Source organism: Homarus americanus, unplaced genomic scaffold (genome assembly GCF_018991925.1).
Source record: "Homarus americanus isolate GMGI-L3 unplaced genomic scaffold, GMGI_Hamer_2.0 scaffold17497, whole genome shotgun sequence".
Lineage (NCBI taxonomy): Eukaryota > Metazoa > Arthropoda > Malacostraca > Decapoda > Nephropidae > Homarus > Homarus americanus.
The window spans coordinates 5,117-20,388 of NW_024725445.1; the positions used below are offsets into that span (position 1 = coordinate 5,117).

Here is a 15,272-nt window from a genome sequence, read left to right on the forward strand (position 1 = left end):
ACATACATAACATGCTAGTGGCAGAGGGGATTGAAGTGAATTTTAGGAGGATAGAATAGGTGCAGTGGCTAAACAGCGCTTGCGTGAGGGACTTTAAGCAGCAACTCGCCTGGATGCGGCAGGATAGAGTCAGGTCAAGCGTCCGGTGCATGTTGGGTTCCGCCATGGTTTCTCAGTGTTTGGTCGGCTTGATTGTGTGTGTTGTTTTGTTGTTTGGAGGAAATGTCTTGGTATTCTTCTTCTTAGCTTGAAGTTGATTTTCTTCTAACTCTTCTCCTCTTGTTGTTCGTCTTCCTCGTGTCTGCTATCATTCTGTAAAGACTCTATATATGTATGTAGGTATGAGTGAGTAACAGTTGCCGGTTACAGTGATACTTCATATTCGCTGGTGTTGTACTGTATGGCTTCGGTATTTCTTAATATACAAACGGCACCGTTAGGGGATTGAGGTATTTAAAAACCAGCCTACATTACTTGTATATAGAAATAAATAATGTGGCTTGGACAATAATGACGACTACTCTCTCCTACCTTCCCCAAACAAGGGCTTTTCGAAAGTATACATTGGACACAAATGACTTAGTACATACATTGGTGGTTTAACAAAAGCCCTCATTAGAGAAAGGTGAAGGAGCACACAGTGAACATACAGATTAATGTTTGCACGCGTAGATCATGTAAGGTGAGGTGTTGAACAGCAGACACGTAGTGTAGTAACTCCCTCACAGATGGCGTTATGAGGGGCCTGATGATGTAGCAGTTACCTCACAGATGGTGTTATGAGGAACTTCACATGATGATGCTGTAGCAAAACATTCACTACGTGGTGTCGTAGCATCTTGGGGACACCACGTGGTCCACATGACTCACTCATTCAAGTGGGTGAGGTGTGGTCCCAGGCCTCTATATCGTGGAGTCTCAGGGGAAGTATAACCGGGTACCTGGGACCTCACTGTGTGAAGGTGGTTAGCTAGCTTGGGTAAGACTCAACTGCCGAGTTGTTTTTCACTGAGTTAAGCACTGTTCACCACTATTCATCACTGGTTCCATTCCTTTGCCAAATGAGATAGTACCTTATGGCAAGAACTTGTTGATAGTCCGGTGGGGAGGAGGGTTCAGGGGAGTGAGTTGGTATGGGCCAACATATAAATAATAATAATATTAATAATTAACGGTTTATTGAAAGAGCTTGGCAGCCAGAAGACGGAAAATATACAGTTACATATTTGGGGAATGGGTTACGAATTACAAATAATATACAAGTAACATGAGTGACACAAATAAGACATATAATAACTAGCTGAGGGGCTTGGTGTGAAGAAAGAGTCAGCAGTAAGTTTTCAGACCTTTTTCTACCACTCTAACCTTTATCTTCCGTGCCGTGAAAGGACCTATTCCCCTGTCAGTTGACGTACAGGGGAGTATTCGTCTGGAAACGCCCTCTGTCCCCACACCTCGCTAGTGCGTGTTTGTGTGAAGGGCGGGGGGTCAGCACAGCCTGCCGATTCGCCTGGGGACCTCTGTGATAGTGCAGGGCCTCCCCTACGTGAGGGGCGCAGGAAATTAGGGACAATTTGTTAGGGGAGATCTCCATAAATCTCCAATTGAAACAGTTAACATGCCTTCAATTAAACTCAAAGTGGACCGTACCATCCAACAGTGCACAGACCTCGCTTCACTCATTTTTCAGCTGACTTTGATCTTCCAAATACGTTCCTTCACCAATGACGACATTATCAAAATATTTGTACAGAATGACGAAGACGCCGACCTATTCCACTCCCCAGCATTGAACAAAAAACTAAAAGACAATGGCTTAACGGTCCTCAGCTCACCCGAATACCGCGCAAAATGCACCCTCATATGTAGAAAAATCATCCCCCATATCCTTGACAATCCTAACCTATTGACAGAACTCAACACACACAACACCTCCCAAATGACATATGCAGCCCGGATGGGAACTCTCCCCATGTTGAAAATCACTACAGCTACACAAACTGACGCCATCAAATTGAAATCCAACGGAATTAAATTCGGCAATCACATCATCCCCTCACATAACATCGAATTCCAACACTACATCCCAGTCCACCAATGCTACAACTGCTACCAATTTGGACATACCACCAACCGTTGCAGTAACTCACTAACCTGTTCAAAATGTGCCAATCAAGGCCACTCATACAGAAACTGCACTGCCACTGTAACTAAATGCTGTAATTGTAAAGGCCCACACTCTGCCATCAGCAACAAGTGCCAAATCAGACTCGATAACAGCACAACACCTCTCCCTCCCCGCCTACGCCTACCCTCACCTCCCACTGCACCTCCTCCTCCTCCCCACCACTCACTCCCTACTCCCACGACTCTCTCCACCCGCACTTGCTGGACCAACAACCTGACCGCCCCCCTCCCTTCCCCCGACACTGACGCAAAAATCACCACCATCATACTTCTGGCACATTCCCTAAGCAACGGTAATAGATCACTTTTTCTAAATCTGGTAATTGAGGGTTTGAAGGCTAACGGCCTCCCTACCATAAACATTCCTGACTCCTTCAGAACCGGTCCCGACCTCATCTTCCCCACTGCCCCCATCTCCGACCGTACCAACATGCCCCCCCCACCCCCCAGAGAATCCACTGTCTCCCTCCTCCCCTCCACTTCTGCCATGCCTACACCTGACTTATCTCACCATTCTACCATTACCTCACCCCCCAAAGTAATCAGTCCAAAACATACCGGCCCCTCCACCTCGACCTTGCCTACACCCGACTTCTCCCACTTGACTACGTTGAACTCCCGGACCACGAACACCCAAACCAAACCCGATCCTCCCCTAACACCCCAGACTCCCAAGAATAAAATGGCAGCCCTTCCCCCCACAGAACTAGTGGTCAAGACCCCTAGACCAAAGAGGAAGAACACCTCCCCCCTGTCTCCCTATACACCTGACAGCAAAAAAATTATTCAATACACTCATCCAACCAAATCAATAATCAAAGTAAACCTATACGGCACTACCCCAAAGGAAACAGAAATCAACCCCGACACGAACCTAGCACACTCCCCTCAACCTCCCGACTCCCCCACACACAGTCACGTAACTGCCCTTCCCTCACTTGCATACACAACACTCATACCACCACCACGCTCACAGTCACTCGACAATTTAGACCTCATCCCTGCACCTCAGAATTTCTATCTTTAAGTACTAAACAGACCAAACACTCCCCTCCCACCTCCCTTGTATTAATATCTTCCCTATAACCACACCCAACAATTTCCCCCCAAATTAAAACCTAGCCTCTCCTTAACCCTCACCCAACGATTCCCACCCAACCTAACCAAATCAACCTAACCTCTCCTCAGCCCACACCCAACGATTCCCACCTAACCTAACTAAGCTTAACCTAACCTCTTCTCAACCCCACACCCAATAATTCCCACCCAACCTAACCTTACCTGACTTGACCAATTCCCTCCTCCCCCCCCTCACTCCAAACCCCACGCCACCAACTCAAACTCAAGACCACTCTGACAAAAAAATAAAAAATAAATAAATTAATAAATAACTAAACCACTCAACCTGCACTAACACTCCCCCTAACAATCCCCCCAAAATAAAAACCTAACGTACCCAGCCATTACTAGCAATTCCACACAAAATAAAAAAATAACCATTCTACCATTAACTAACCACACCCTATCACTCCTCCCAAAACAAAAACCTAACATACCCAGCCGTTACTAGCAATCCCACACAAAATAAAAAATAACCATTCTACCATTAACTAACCACACCCTATCACTCCTCCCAAAACAAATACCTAACTTACCCATCCCATACTAACTCAGATGACATGTACGTTTCCCTTAGCCAATAAGGTCGGTGAGAGTTCCACAGTGCCTGTACGCAAGCCCTCTCCCTCAAGAATGTTATCAACACTGTTTTATGGGCACCTCCCTTAGCCAATAAGGTCGGAGAGGTGTACCTAATAAAAACGGTACCAAATTGCAGACGACATTGAACGCCTCTCTTAGCCAACAAGGTCGGGGAGGGGTGCAATGTACCTGTACACAAACCCTCTCCCTCAAGAATGGGGCCAGAACTCACAATACCTGCAAGAAAGAGAGAATGCAATAATTAACCCAACTCTGCCAACCACTAACAAAACCTACAATCCTCCCAAAAGAAAAACTTAACCCACCCAACCTTACTCACAACCCCTCTTAGAAATCGATACCTACAATCCTCCCAAAATAAAAACTTAATATACCCGACCTTTCTAACAAGCCCCTTTGACCCTCCTAATAAAAATAAATAAATAAATAAATAAAATAAATAAATAAATAAATAAAAACATATGACGCAATACAACTATTCATTAGCAACACAAAACATATCATTCCTAAGAAATCCTACCATACCATAAATTAACCCAAGAACCTCCAAAGCCCCCCTTTCCCCCTTTCGCCTCCCTTCTCCTCTCCTCTCCTCCCCCCTCCTCCCGACAACCGAACCATACCTGACCTTATAACATTATCCTAACCCTCCCTCTCTCCCCTTACATTTACATGCAAACACATACACACTCACACAACAACCCCCCTTAAGCAATTTTAATTCACCTTAAATTAACATACAACCGCCACCCCCATCAATCCCCAAACACAAACTCCCCCCCTCCCTCAACCAATCTCCAAACACAACATCCCCCCCCCGCCAGACAAAGCCACCTTACCAAAATCGACCTAACTCAAGACTGAAACCTAACAACCTATATCTCACTCTCATCTCCGTTCACAATTTGACATAGCTCAAATCTGCCTCCTGCCATTACTAAACAACTCTCCTACGATACACTCATCCTTCCTCACTACGAATACTTTGACATTTCAAACTCAAAGATTCTAAACTCTTCCTCCAACTCTCTCCATTTCTCTCTGACATAGCTAAAAGACCCACAACTCTCAGAACCTAATCAAACATACCCAACGTCTGTGACATCCAATTCTTAATAAAATTGACCTAACTCTAGACTGAAACCACTCAACCTATATCTCATTCTCGTCTCCGTTCATAATTTGACAAAAAAGCTCAAATCTGTCTGCCGCTATTACTAAAAACTCTCCTACGATACGCTCATCCTTCCTTACTATGAATACTTTGACATTTCAAGCTCAATGATTCAAAAACCCTTCCTCCAACTCGCTCCGTTCCTCTTTGACATAGCTCAAAGACTTTACCTTCATCTCTCTCCAAACAACCCTACGACTAGCAAAATTTCTATATTTTCACCTTCTCTGTTTGATTTGATCGTGTGCTGCCTGTGCGTCCGTCCACCTGCGTTTCTCGGCTTGCGCCGCCGCCGTGGCGGGGCGGTTCTTCCTACGTTTTACCAACACTGCCTGCTAAGACGACAATCAGAACACCCGCGTTGGCCCTTTGCTTGCCCGGACCTGCTCCCGCCCTCCCTCTGCCTCGTCCTGATTGTTGTTGTTGCACCCTCAAGGGCATTTTGCCTACCCCCTCACGCAAGCGGTGTTTAGCCACTGCACCTGTTCTCTCCTTCTAAAATTCACTTCCATCCTATCTTTATTCTTCCTCTGAACCTCCTTCCCCCCTGTCACTAGCATTTTCTAGTCTAGTCTAGGCGAAGCCACACACTCTCTCTCCCTCACCATGAACGGTTACGAGTTTGTTAACGTGGCGCGGATACGTCCGGACACGCCGACCTGCCCCAAGAAACTAAACCTCCTAGTTCTCCAGAAGTTTTTCGAAGCTAATGGGATCGTGGGGGTCACCAAGGTAGAACGTCTAAAGCTCCATGGTGACATCAAGATCACCTTCGTCGAGAAGGGCATGCCCGCTCAGCTCGCGGAGATCCCAGACATCAACGGCATTCCTTTTAAAATGTTTGCCTTCATGTGGGACAACTTGAAGCTGGGTGTAATCTCCCACGCCGAAATTGCCCACATGGACAAAGCAGAGCTGAGTGAGCTCCTCAAGGAGCAGCAGCTCCAAGTTGTGAAGAAGCTGTCCGACACCACTGCCCTCATCGGACACCACTCCACCCTACCCAAGGAAGCTCAACTGGCGTGGGTAACTATGCCAGTCAAGCCCTACTGCAGACCGAAACGGTGTTACAAATGCCAGCACTATGGACACACTGTAAACAAGTGTGAGGCGCAGGAAGACACCTGCTCCATGTGTGGCAGCCCTGGACACCGCTACACGGTCTGCCCCAACACAGAGAAAAAATGCGCTGCCTGTGGTGGCCCACACTCCTCCGCCGACCGGACCTGCCCCAGATGGAAGGAGGAATGCAGGGTAGCCAAGGCTCGTCTTGAGAAAAAACTGAGCTACAAAGAGGCCCTCCTTGATGTACGCTCCCAAGAAAAGAAAAAACCAGCAGTAAAGAAAAACCAAGAAAAGAAAACTCAACAGAAGCCGCCCACCACACAGAACCAAGAACACCACGAGGCCCGTGGTGCTGAAGCCCACGCGGCCCGTGGTGCTGAAGCCCACGAGGTCAACCTCACCCTCTCTGACTTCTTCCACACCTATGAGGACTTAATACACGAGGAAGACGAACAAGAATACCCAAACACAAACGAATGGACACTCCAAGAGAGCAAGAAGAGAAGGAGAGTGAGAAGAAAATCGACATCAAGCTAAGAAGACCAAGACATCCCCTCCACACAAGAAACCAAAACACAATCAAGCCGACCAAGCACTGAACATCCATTGCCCAACCCAACACGCACCTGACGCTTGACCTGACGCTAGCCTGGCCTTGTCTTGTCGCCTCCCTGCCGCGTCCAGGCGGGTTGCTGTGGCTGCCTCCATCTTATAATCCCTCACGCAAGCGGTGTTTAGCCACTGCATCTGTTCTCTCCTCCTAAAATTCACTTCAATCCTCCCTTTATTCTTCTCCTGAACCTCCTTCCCCCCTGTCACTAGCATTTTCGATCGATCGATCGGCGAAGCCACACTCTCTCTCCCTCACCATGAACGGTTACGAGTTTGTTAACGTGGCGCGGATACGTCCGGACACGCCGACCTGCCCCATGAAACTAAACCTCCTAGTTCTCCAGAAGTTTTTCGAAGCTAATGGGATCGTGGGGGTCACCAAGGTAGAACGTCTAAAGCTCCATGGTGACATCAAGATCACCTTCGTCGAGAAGGGCATGCCCGCACAGCTCGCGGAGATCCCAGACATCAACGGCATTCCTTTTAAAATGTTTGCCTACATGTGGGACAACTTGAAGCTGGGTGTAATCTCCCACGCCGAAATTGCCCACATGGACAAAGCAGAGCTGAGTGAGCTCCTCAAGGAGCAGCAGCTCCAAGTTGTGCAGAAGCTGTCCGACACCACTGCCCTCATCGGACACCACTCCACCCTACCCAAGGAAGCTCAACTGGCGTGGGTAACTGTGCCAGTCAAGCCCTACTGCAGACCGAAACGGTGTTACAAATGCCAGCACTATGGACACACTGTAAACAAGTGTGAGGCGCAGGAAGACACCTGCTCCATGTGTGGCAGCCCTGGACACCGCTACACGGTCTGCCCCAACACAGAGAAAAAATGCGCTGCCTGTGGTGGCCCACACTCCTCCGCCGACCGGACCTGTCCCAGATGGAAGGAGGAATGCAGGGTAGCCAAGGCTCGTCTTGAGAAAAAACTGAGCTACAAAGAGGCCCTCCTTGCTGTACGCTCCCAAGAAAAGAAAAAACCAGCAGTAAAGAAAAACCAAGAAAAGAAAACTCAACAGAAGCCGCCCACCACACAGAACCAAGAACACCACGTGGCCCGTGGTGCTGAAGCCCACGCGGCCCGTGGTGCTGAAGCCCACGAGGTCAACCTCACCCTCTCTGACTTCTTCCACACCTATGAGGACTTAATACACGAGGAAGACGAACAAGAAGACCCAAACACAAACGAATGGACACTCCAAGAGAGCAAGAAGAGAAGGAGAGTGAGAAGAAAATCGACATCAAGCTAAGAAGACCAAGACATCCCCTCCACACAAGAAACCAAAACACAATCAAGCCGACCAAGCACTGAACATCCATTGCCCAACCCAACACGCACCTGACGCTTGACCTGACGCTAGCCTGGCTTTGTCTTGTCGCCTCCCTGCCGCGTCCAGGCGAGTTGCTGTTGCTGCCTCCATCTTATAATCCCTCACGCAAGCGGTGTTTAGCCACTGCATCTGTTCTCTCCTCCTAAAATTCACTTCAATCCTCCCTTTATTCTTCTCCTGAACCTCCTTCCCCCCTGTCACTAGCATTTTCGATCGATCGGCGAAGCCACACCAGGACCACCTGTAGTAGCAACCACAACAACATGACTGGACGAGGCAAAGGAGGCAAGGGACTTGGAAAGGGTGGCGCCAAGCGTCATCGTAAGGTGCTTCGTGACAACATCCAGGGTATCACCAAGCCCGCCATTCGTCGTCTAGCTCGGCGTGGAGGTGTTAAACGTATATCCGGCCTCATCTACGAGGAGACCCGCGGCGTCCTCAAGGTGTTTCTGGAGAACGTCATCCGTGACGCCGTCACCTACACCGAGCACGCAAAAAGGAAGACCGTCACCGCCATGGATGTGGTGTATGCCCTAAAACGGCAGGGCCGCACCCTTTATGGTTTTGGTGGTTAATCAACCTGATGGACGGGCGCACACCACCACCACCACCACCACGACAAAGAAATATACGGACCTAATTTTAGGTCCACATTTAAATCGCTAAAGAGTTGGTTAGACACTGAGTAAATCGTTGAAAATATATCCAATAACATGATCCTCTCTAATTCTGGACTTGTGGTATGAGTATAGGTTGTGCGTGAACGTGTTGGAACCACTTCCTAATAATTGTCAGTCAGTCAGTCAACATTCACCTAACCTCCAGGTACCTCACCTAACTTCCTGTAGCGTCACCGAACCTCACGAAATGTAACCCAATGTAGTTTATAATCTATCCTAACATGACATAACATAACCACGCACTATATTACTTCGGTAGGAGTAATGAGTTTTAATACGCAAAGTTGCAGTTATCATTCATTCATACATACATACATAACATGCTAGTGGCAGGGGGGATTGAAGTGAATTTTAGGAGGATAGAATAGGTGCAGTGGCTAAACAGCGCTTGCGTGAGGGACTTTAAGCAGCAACTCGCCTGGATGCGGCAGGATAGAGTCAGGTCAAGCGTCCGGTGCATGTTGGGTTCCGCCATGGTTTCTCAGTGTTTGGTCGGCTTGATTGTGTGTGTTGTTTTGTTGTTTGGAGGAAATGTCTTGGTATTCTTCTTCTTAGCTTGAAGTTTATTTTCTTCTAACTCTCCTCCTCTTGTTGTTCGTCTTCCTCGTGTCTGCTATCATTCTGTAAAGACTCTATATATGTATGTAGGTATGAGTGAGTAACAGTTGCCGGTTACAGTGATACTTCATATTCGCTGGTGTTGTACTGTATGGCTTCGGTATTTCTTAATATACAAACGGCACCGTTAGGGGATTGAGGTATTTAAAAACCAGCCTACATTACTTATATATAGAAATAAATAATGTGGCTTGGACAATAATGACGACTACTCTCTCCTACCTTCCCCAAACAAGGGCTTTCCGAAAGTATACATTGGACACAAATGACTTAGTACATACATTGGTGGTTTAACAAAAGCCCTCATTAGAGAAAGGTGAAGGAGCACACAGTGAACATACAGATTAATGTTTGCACGCGTAGATCATGTAAGGTGAGGTGTTGAACACCAGACACGTAGTGTAGTAACTCCCTCACAGATGGCGTTATGAGGGGCCTGATGATGTAGCAGTTACCTCACAGATGGTGTTATGAGGAACTTCACATGATGCTGTAGCAAAACATTCACTACGTGGTGTCGTAGCATCTTGGGGACACCACATGGTCGACATGACTCACTCATTCAAACGTTTTTCGTTTCTCGAGATGGCGGTATATGTAATCGAGAAAGCTGACAAGACAGTCAGTGGTGGAGGAAGTTTTCATGTTGCCAAATTGCTGAGGGTCTACTACGACTCCTGCAATATCAGCAAAAGCCCAGCCAGTCGAACACAAAACTTTCACAGATTAGGCTGGTTATTGGGGTGATTGCAATAGGTCGTAGCTGATTTAAGGATTGTGGGCTGGTTGACTTGGGCACTGGTGATACATAAGAGGTCTTCCAGTCAGCTGGGCATCTGGCTTGACTGAGAAAAGCATTGATGATGGAGCATAGGGGTTTAGCAAGCTCCGGGGAGAACTCCTTGAAGAATTTCATTGGTAAGTCAATGGGGGTGGTAGAGCGTTTTAATTTTAGTTTGTCTAGGCGTTTTGCTACTTCAAATTCTTCTACTAAGAGTGGTTGTGTGTCAAGCCAGAGAGCGTCCTGGCATATAGTAGCAGAGATGTGTGTGTGTGTGTGTGTGTGTGTGTGTGTATATATATATATATATATATATATATATATATATATATATATATATATATATATATATATATATATATATATATATATATAGAGACATCACAAACATCTCTTAAACAATGAAGTAATCAAGTAATGAATTGAGTTAGCGGTTTTTCGTGAAATGATGATTTTTAATAATCTATTAATCTAGTTCTACATCTAAAAGGATATGTGTGTGTGTGTGTGTGTGTGTATACTACTGTACTTTTTAGATCCTCCTACGCAACCTAACCTATTATAGTTAAGTATAGTAGGCTATACACTATTTTGTTAGTATGTGTTATAAAATGAAATTGCATGTTATTATTATTAATATTATTATTATTAATGTTATTATTATTATTATTATTATTATTATTATTATTATTATTATTATTATTATTGTTATTAGTATTACATGCTAATATAATACTAAGTTGCCCGCCAGATTTCCTCAGAGATGGGAGGAGCACATTGGCGGCGGTGTTGTTTATACTCCGCCCGATTACTGATTCCTATTCACCGAGCCAGAGCTGGCGGGCGGCGTGTTATGTGCCACGTTTTGTTTCTCATTGGGCGTACCGCTCAGCTGGGGAGTAGGAGATTTCATAAAAAGAAAGTTTGAGTGGAGAGCACACCTTTTCCTTCACATACACTTATCTTAGACCATCTACTAGTATAATAGTTTGCACAAAAATACTCTACACTCTTTATAGGTTATTGTTATGTTGTTTTTTTTTTTTTTGACTTCTCATCAGATTGTGCATTCAACTAATATACACTATTAGTGTGTTTATTATTATGTTTTATAGTATTATTTCGTATAATATTGGGTACCACAATTATAGTCACTAGTATAGTATATTATTGGGGTTTATAGCAGTTTGTGGTCTAATAGTATCATGCTTTATGAGTGGTGTTCTATGTAGTGATGATTAGGCAATAAAATATGCTTTGGGTGTTTATAGCAGTTTTTGTGGTCTACTAGTATCATGCTTTATGGGTGGTGTTCTATGTAGTGATGATTAGGCCATAAAATATGCTCTTGGTTTATTGCTAACAAAATATACTTTGCTCTACCGCTGTAGTGCAAAACATGGTGAAACTTACATACACCGTTAATAAAGTATTGATGGAAGAAGAAGAAGAAGAAGTAAGAGGAAGAATTGTGGAGGGAATGAACAGTGAGACAATGTAAAGCCTCCGGGATGGCGGCAGCAGCGTTTCTGTTATTAATATATAATAAGACAATAGGAAAATATGTTGTTGTCTCTACCTGTATTATTACCTTTGCGATAGCATGGTTCAATTTTTGGAGGACAGAGGAAGGAGCAGGAGGTTAGGAAGGGATTTGTAGTGGGAGAGATAGTGTCTGTGATCCTCGGGTCACCACTCCTCGGATTGTGTCAGTTCAAGTTTAGAAGCTCCAACAACTTTCCCTGAATACGAATTGGCAACCTTTCGATTTACAACAGGTACCTACTTACTGCTACAGTAGGTGAACAGGGACCAAGGGGGCTAGGAAGACTGTCCAAACAACTTGCCTGTGTGATGTAGTCGTGGCCAGAATTAGGTTAGGATACAGACACATCTGGCAAATTAGTAACGCTGTACCCATACCGGAACACTCAGCATGTAAACTTTGTGATACACCTTTAAAGCACTATATTATTGAATGTGACACTGTCAAAGACTTCAGGCCACCTGACTTATTGTATCTTGAACTATGTAATTACTTCATTGAGGACATTACATTCTTGCTGTTTATCCCAAATTGGCTAGCCCACACCAATGTATGTGAGCCACTGACCTATATATGCTGCTGGTAAATGTGTACTGTCAATGAATAGGCAAACTAAAAAGAAGGTCTCATCCCTTGCTGTTGCTGCTGCTGCGCCCTTCTAAGTCCCGTTTAAGTCCCCCACCCCAGGCCCCCACAGTACCCCTTCACATCTACACCATTTTTAAACAATTACACTCAATTTGCACAATACTATGCTAATTATACGTAAAATAGAGTGTTATCCTGCAAAACGTTGATGTCGTATATTTCTCTCTTTAAGTGATATCCTGTGGCTCCGAAAGGAGCCTGTTTGGTTAGGTTGTCTTGTGTGAACGAACCTTGGGTTCTTATTTCTTCTCTGTCTTCTTGGGGAGGAGCACAGCTTGGATGTTAGGAAGGACACCCCCTTGGGCAATGGTGACTCCAGACAGGAGCTTGTTCAGCTCCTCGTCATTGCGAATGGCAAGCTGAAGATGACGCGGGATAATGCGGGTCTTCTTGTTGTCGCGGGCGGCGTTACCGGCCAGCTCGAGCACTTCTGCTGCCAGGTACTCCATGACGGCTGCAAGGTACACAGGTGCACCTGCACCACCACGCTCAGCATAGTTGCCTTTACGCAAGAGACGGTGGATCCTACCCACGGGGAACTGGAGTCCGGCCCTGCTAGAACGGGACTTTGACTTGCCCTTCACCTTGCCTCCCTTGCCGCGTCCTGACATGTTGCTGCTGCTGCTTTTTGTGATAGGAGTTAAATTTCCGGCCGCCACCTTGGTCTTTTATACCAAGCTCAGGATCAGGCCAGGTGGCCGTCTCGCGGACCCAACCAATGTAAGAGTGCCGTAGCTGCAGCCAGTCTGATCCTGAGCGGCCCGCTCGGTATATAAGGTACCCGGGAAAATCAAAACAACACTTGAGAACTGAACCTCGGCGAGGTAGGTTCTCCCTGCTCCCGAGGTACCGCGTGACCATGTTCACCTTTGATGATGCGAAGGTCGTTAGATTGGTTCCGATCAATCACCCTTCGCGCAAAGAACTAAACCTCCTTGTCCTGAGGAAGTTTTTTGACTCCTCGGGAATCACGGGGGTGACAAGGGTCGTCCGCAGTGACAGCGGCGACCTTACCGTCACCTTCGCGGAGTGGGGAGGGGCCAGGCAACTAAGACATATTAAAGAAATCAATGGAATCAAGATCAAACTTAAATGGAGCTATATTGATAACTCCGTTTTCGGAGTCATCTCCCACACAGAAATCGAATATCTCGAAGGAGAAGAAATTTTTGAACTGATCGAAGATGAGATCCTCTTTGTTAGGAAGCTGACCAGCACAACTGCCCTGGTTGGCTTCCCCAAGGAACTTCCCAGCTCCGTTTTACTGGGTTGGGAGAAAATCCCAGTAAAACCATACCAGAAAAAACCTACTCGTTGCTACAATTGCCAGAAGTATGGCCATCTGGCGCGGAAGTGTCGTGGTCGGGAGGTGTGTTCAAGCTGCGGGACACCCGGCCAAGAAGTGCGCAGCTTGTGGTGGCCCTCACTCCTCCGCCGACCGGGAGTGTCCCAAGTGGAGGGAGGAGTGCAGGGTGGCCAGGCTGCGGGCTAAAGAGAAACTGAGCTACAAGGAGGCTCTCCTTGTAGTGAAAAATCAAGAAAAGAAAAAGCAAGACAAGAACAATCAAGACAAGAACAACCAAGACAAGAACAACCAAGACAAGAACAACCAAGACAAGAACAAGATCAAGGAACCCGATAACATTACACTATCTTTAACATCGCTTATTGACGTGTATGAGAATATCCTAGCAGAAGACCAGAAAGAAGAAGACCAGAAAGAAGAAGACCAGGAAGAAGAAGAATGGAAAGTAAAAAGCAAAAGAAACAAGAAAAGAAAGAAGTCCAACCAATCAGCTTCGGCCGAAATAGCCTAACGGCGAAGAGGCCAGTAATCCTCAACAACTTGACTTGATCAAAACAATCACTTGAGAACTGAACCTCGGCGAGGTAGGTTCTCCCTGCTCCCGAGGTACCGCGTGACCATGTTCACCTTTGATGATGCGAAGGTCGTTAGATTGGTTCCGATCAATCACCCTTCGCGCAAAGAACTAAACCTCCTTGTCCTGAGGAAGTTTTTTGACTCCTCGGGAATCACGGGGGTGACAAGGGTCGTCCGCAGTGTCAGCGGCGACCTTACCGTCACCTTCGCGGAGTGGGGAGGGGCCAGGCAACTAAGACATATTAAAGAAATCAATGGAATCAAGATCAAACTTAAATGGAACTATATTGATAACTCCGTTTTCGGAGTCATCTCCCACACAGAAATCGAATATCTCGAAGGAGAAGAAATTTTTGAACTGATCGAAGATGAGATCCTCTTTGTTAGGAAGCTGACCAGCACAACTGCCCTGGTTGGCTTCCCCAAGGAACTTCCTAGCTCCGTTTTACTGGGTTGGGAGAAAATCCCAGTAAAACCATACCAGAAAAAACCTACTCGTTGCTACAATTGCCAGAAGTATGGCCATCTGGCGCGGAAGTGTCGTGCTCGGGAGGTGTGTTCAAGCTGCGGGACACCCGGTCACATTGACGCTGACTGCCAGGCGGCCGCGAAGAAGTGCGCAGCTTGTGGTGGCCCTCACTCCTCCTCCGACCGGGAGTGTCCCAAGTGGAGGGAGGAGTGCAGGGTGGCCAGGCTGCGGGCTAAAGAGAAACTGAGCTACAAGGAGGCTCTCCTTGTAGTGAAAAATCAAGAAAAGAAAAAGCAAGACAAGAACAATCAAGACAAGAACAACCAAGACAAGAACAACCAAGACAAGAACAACCAAGACAAGAACAAGATCAAGGAACCCGATAACATTACACTATCTTTAACATCGCTTATTGACGTGTATGAGAATATCCTAGCAGAAGACCAGAAAGAAGAAGACCAGAAAGAAGAAGACCAGGAAGAAGAAGAATGGAAAGTAAAAAGCAAAAGAAACAAGAAAAGAAAGAAGTCCAACCAATCAGCTTCGGCCGAAAT

General features: G+C 46.2%; 1 protein-coding gene across 1 annotated transcript; it reads left to right on the forward strand.

The window, feature by feature from the left end:
- Positions 1-14,243: 14,243 nt before the first annotated feature.
- LOC121864867 lies at positions 14,244-14,831 on the forward strand (the record flags this gene model as incomplete). The annotated part of the gene is given in 1 exon segment (XM_042364031.1): positions 14,244-14,831. A coding segment is annotated over 1 exon segment (539 nt), but the record flags the coding sequence as incomplete, so codon positions are not given.
- Between the last annotated feature and the right edge of the window lie 441 nt (positions 14,832-15,272).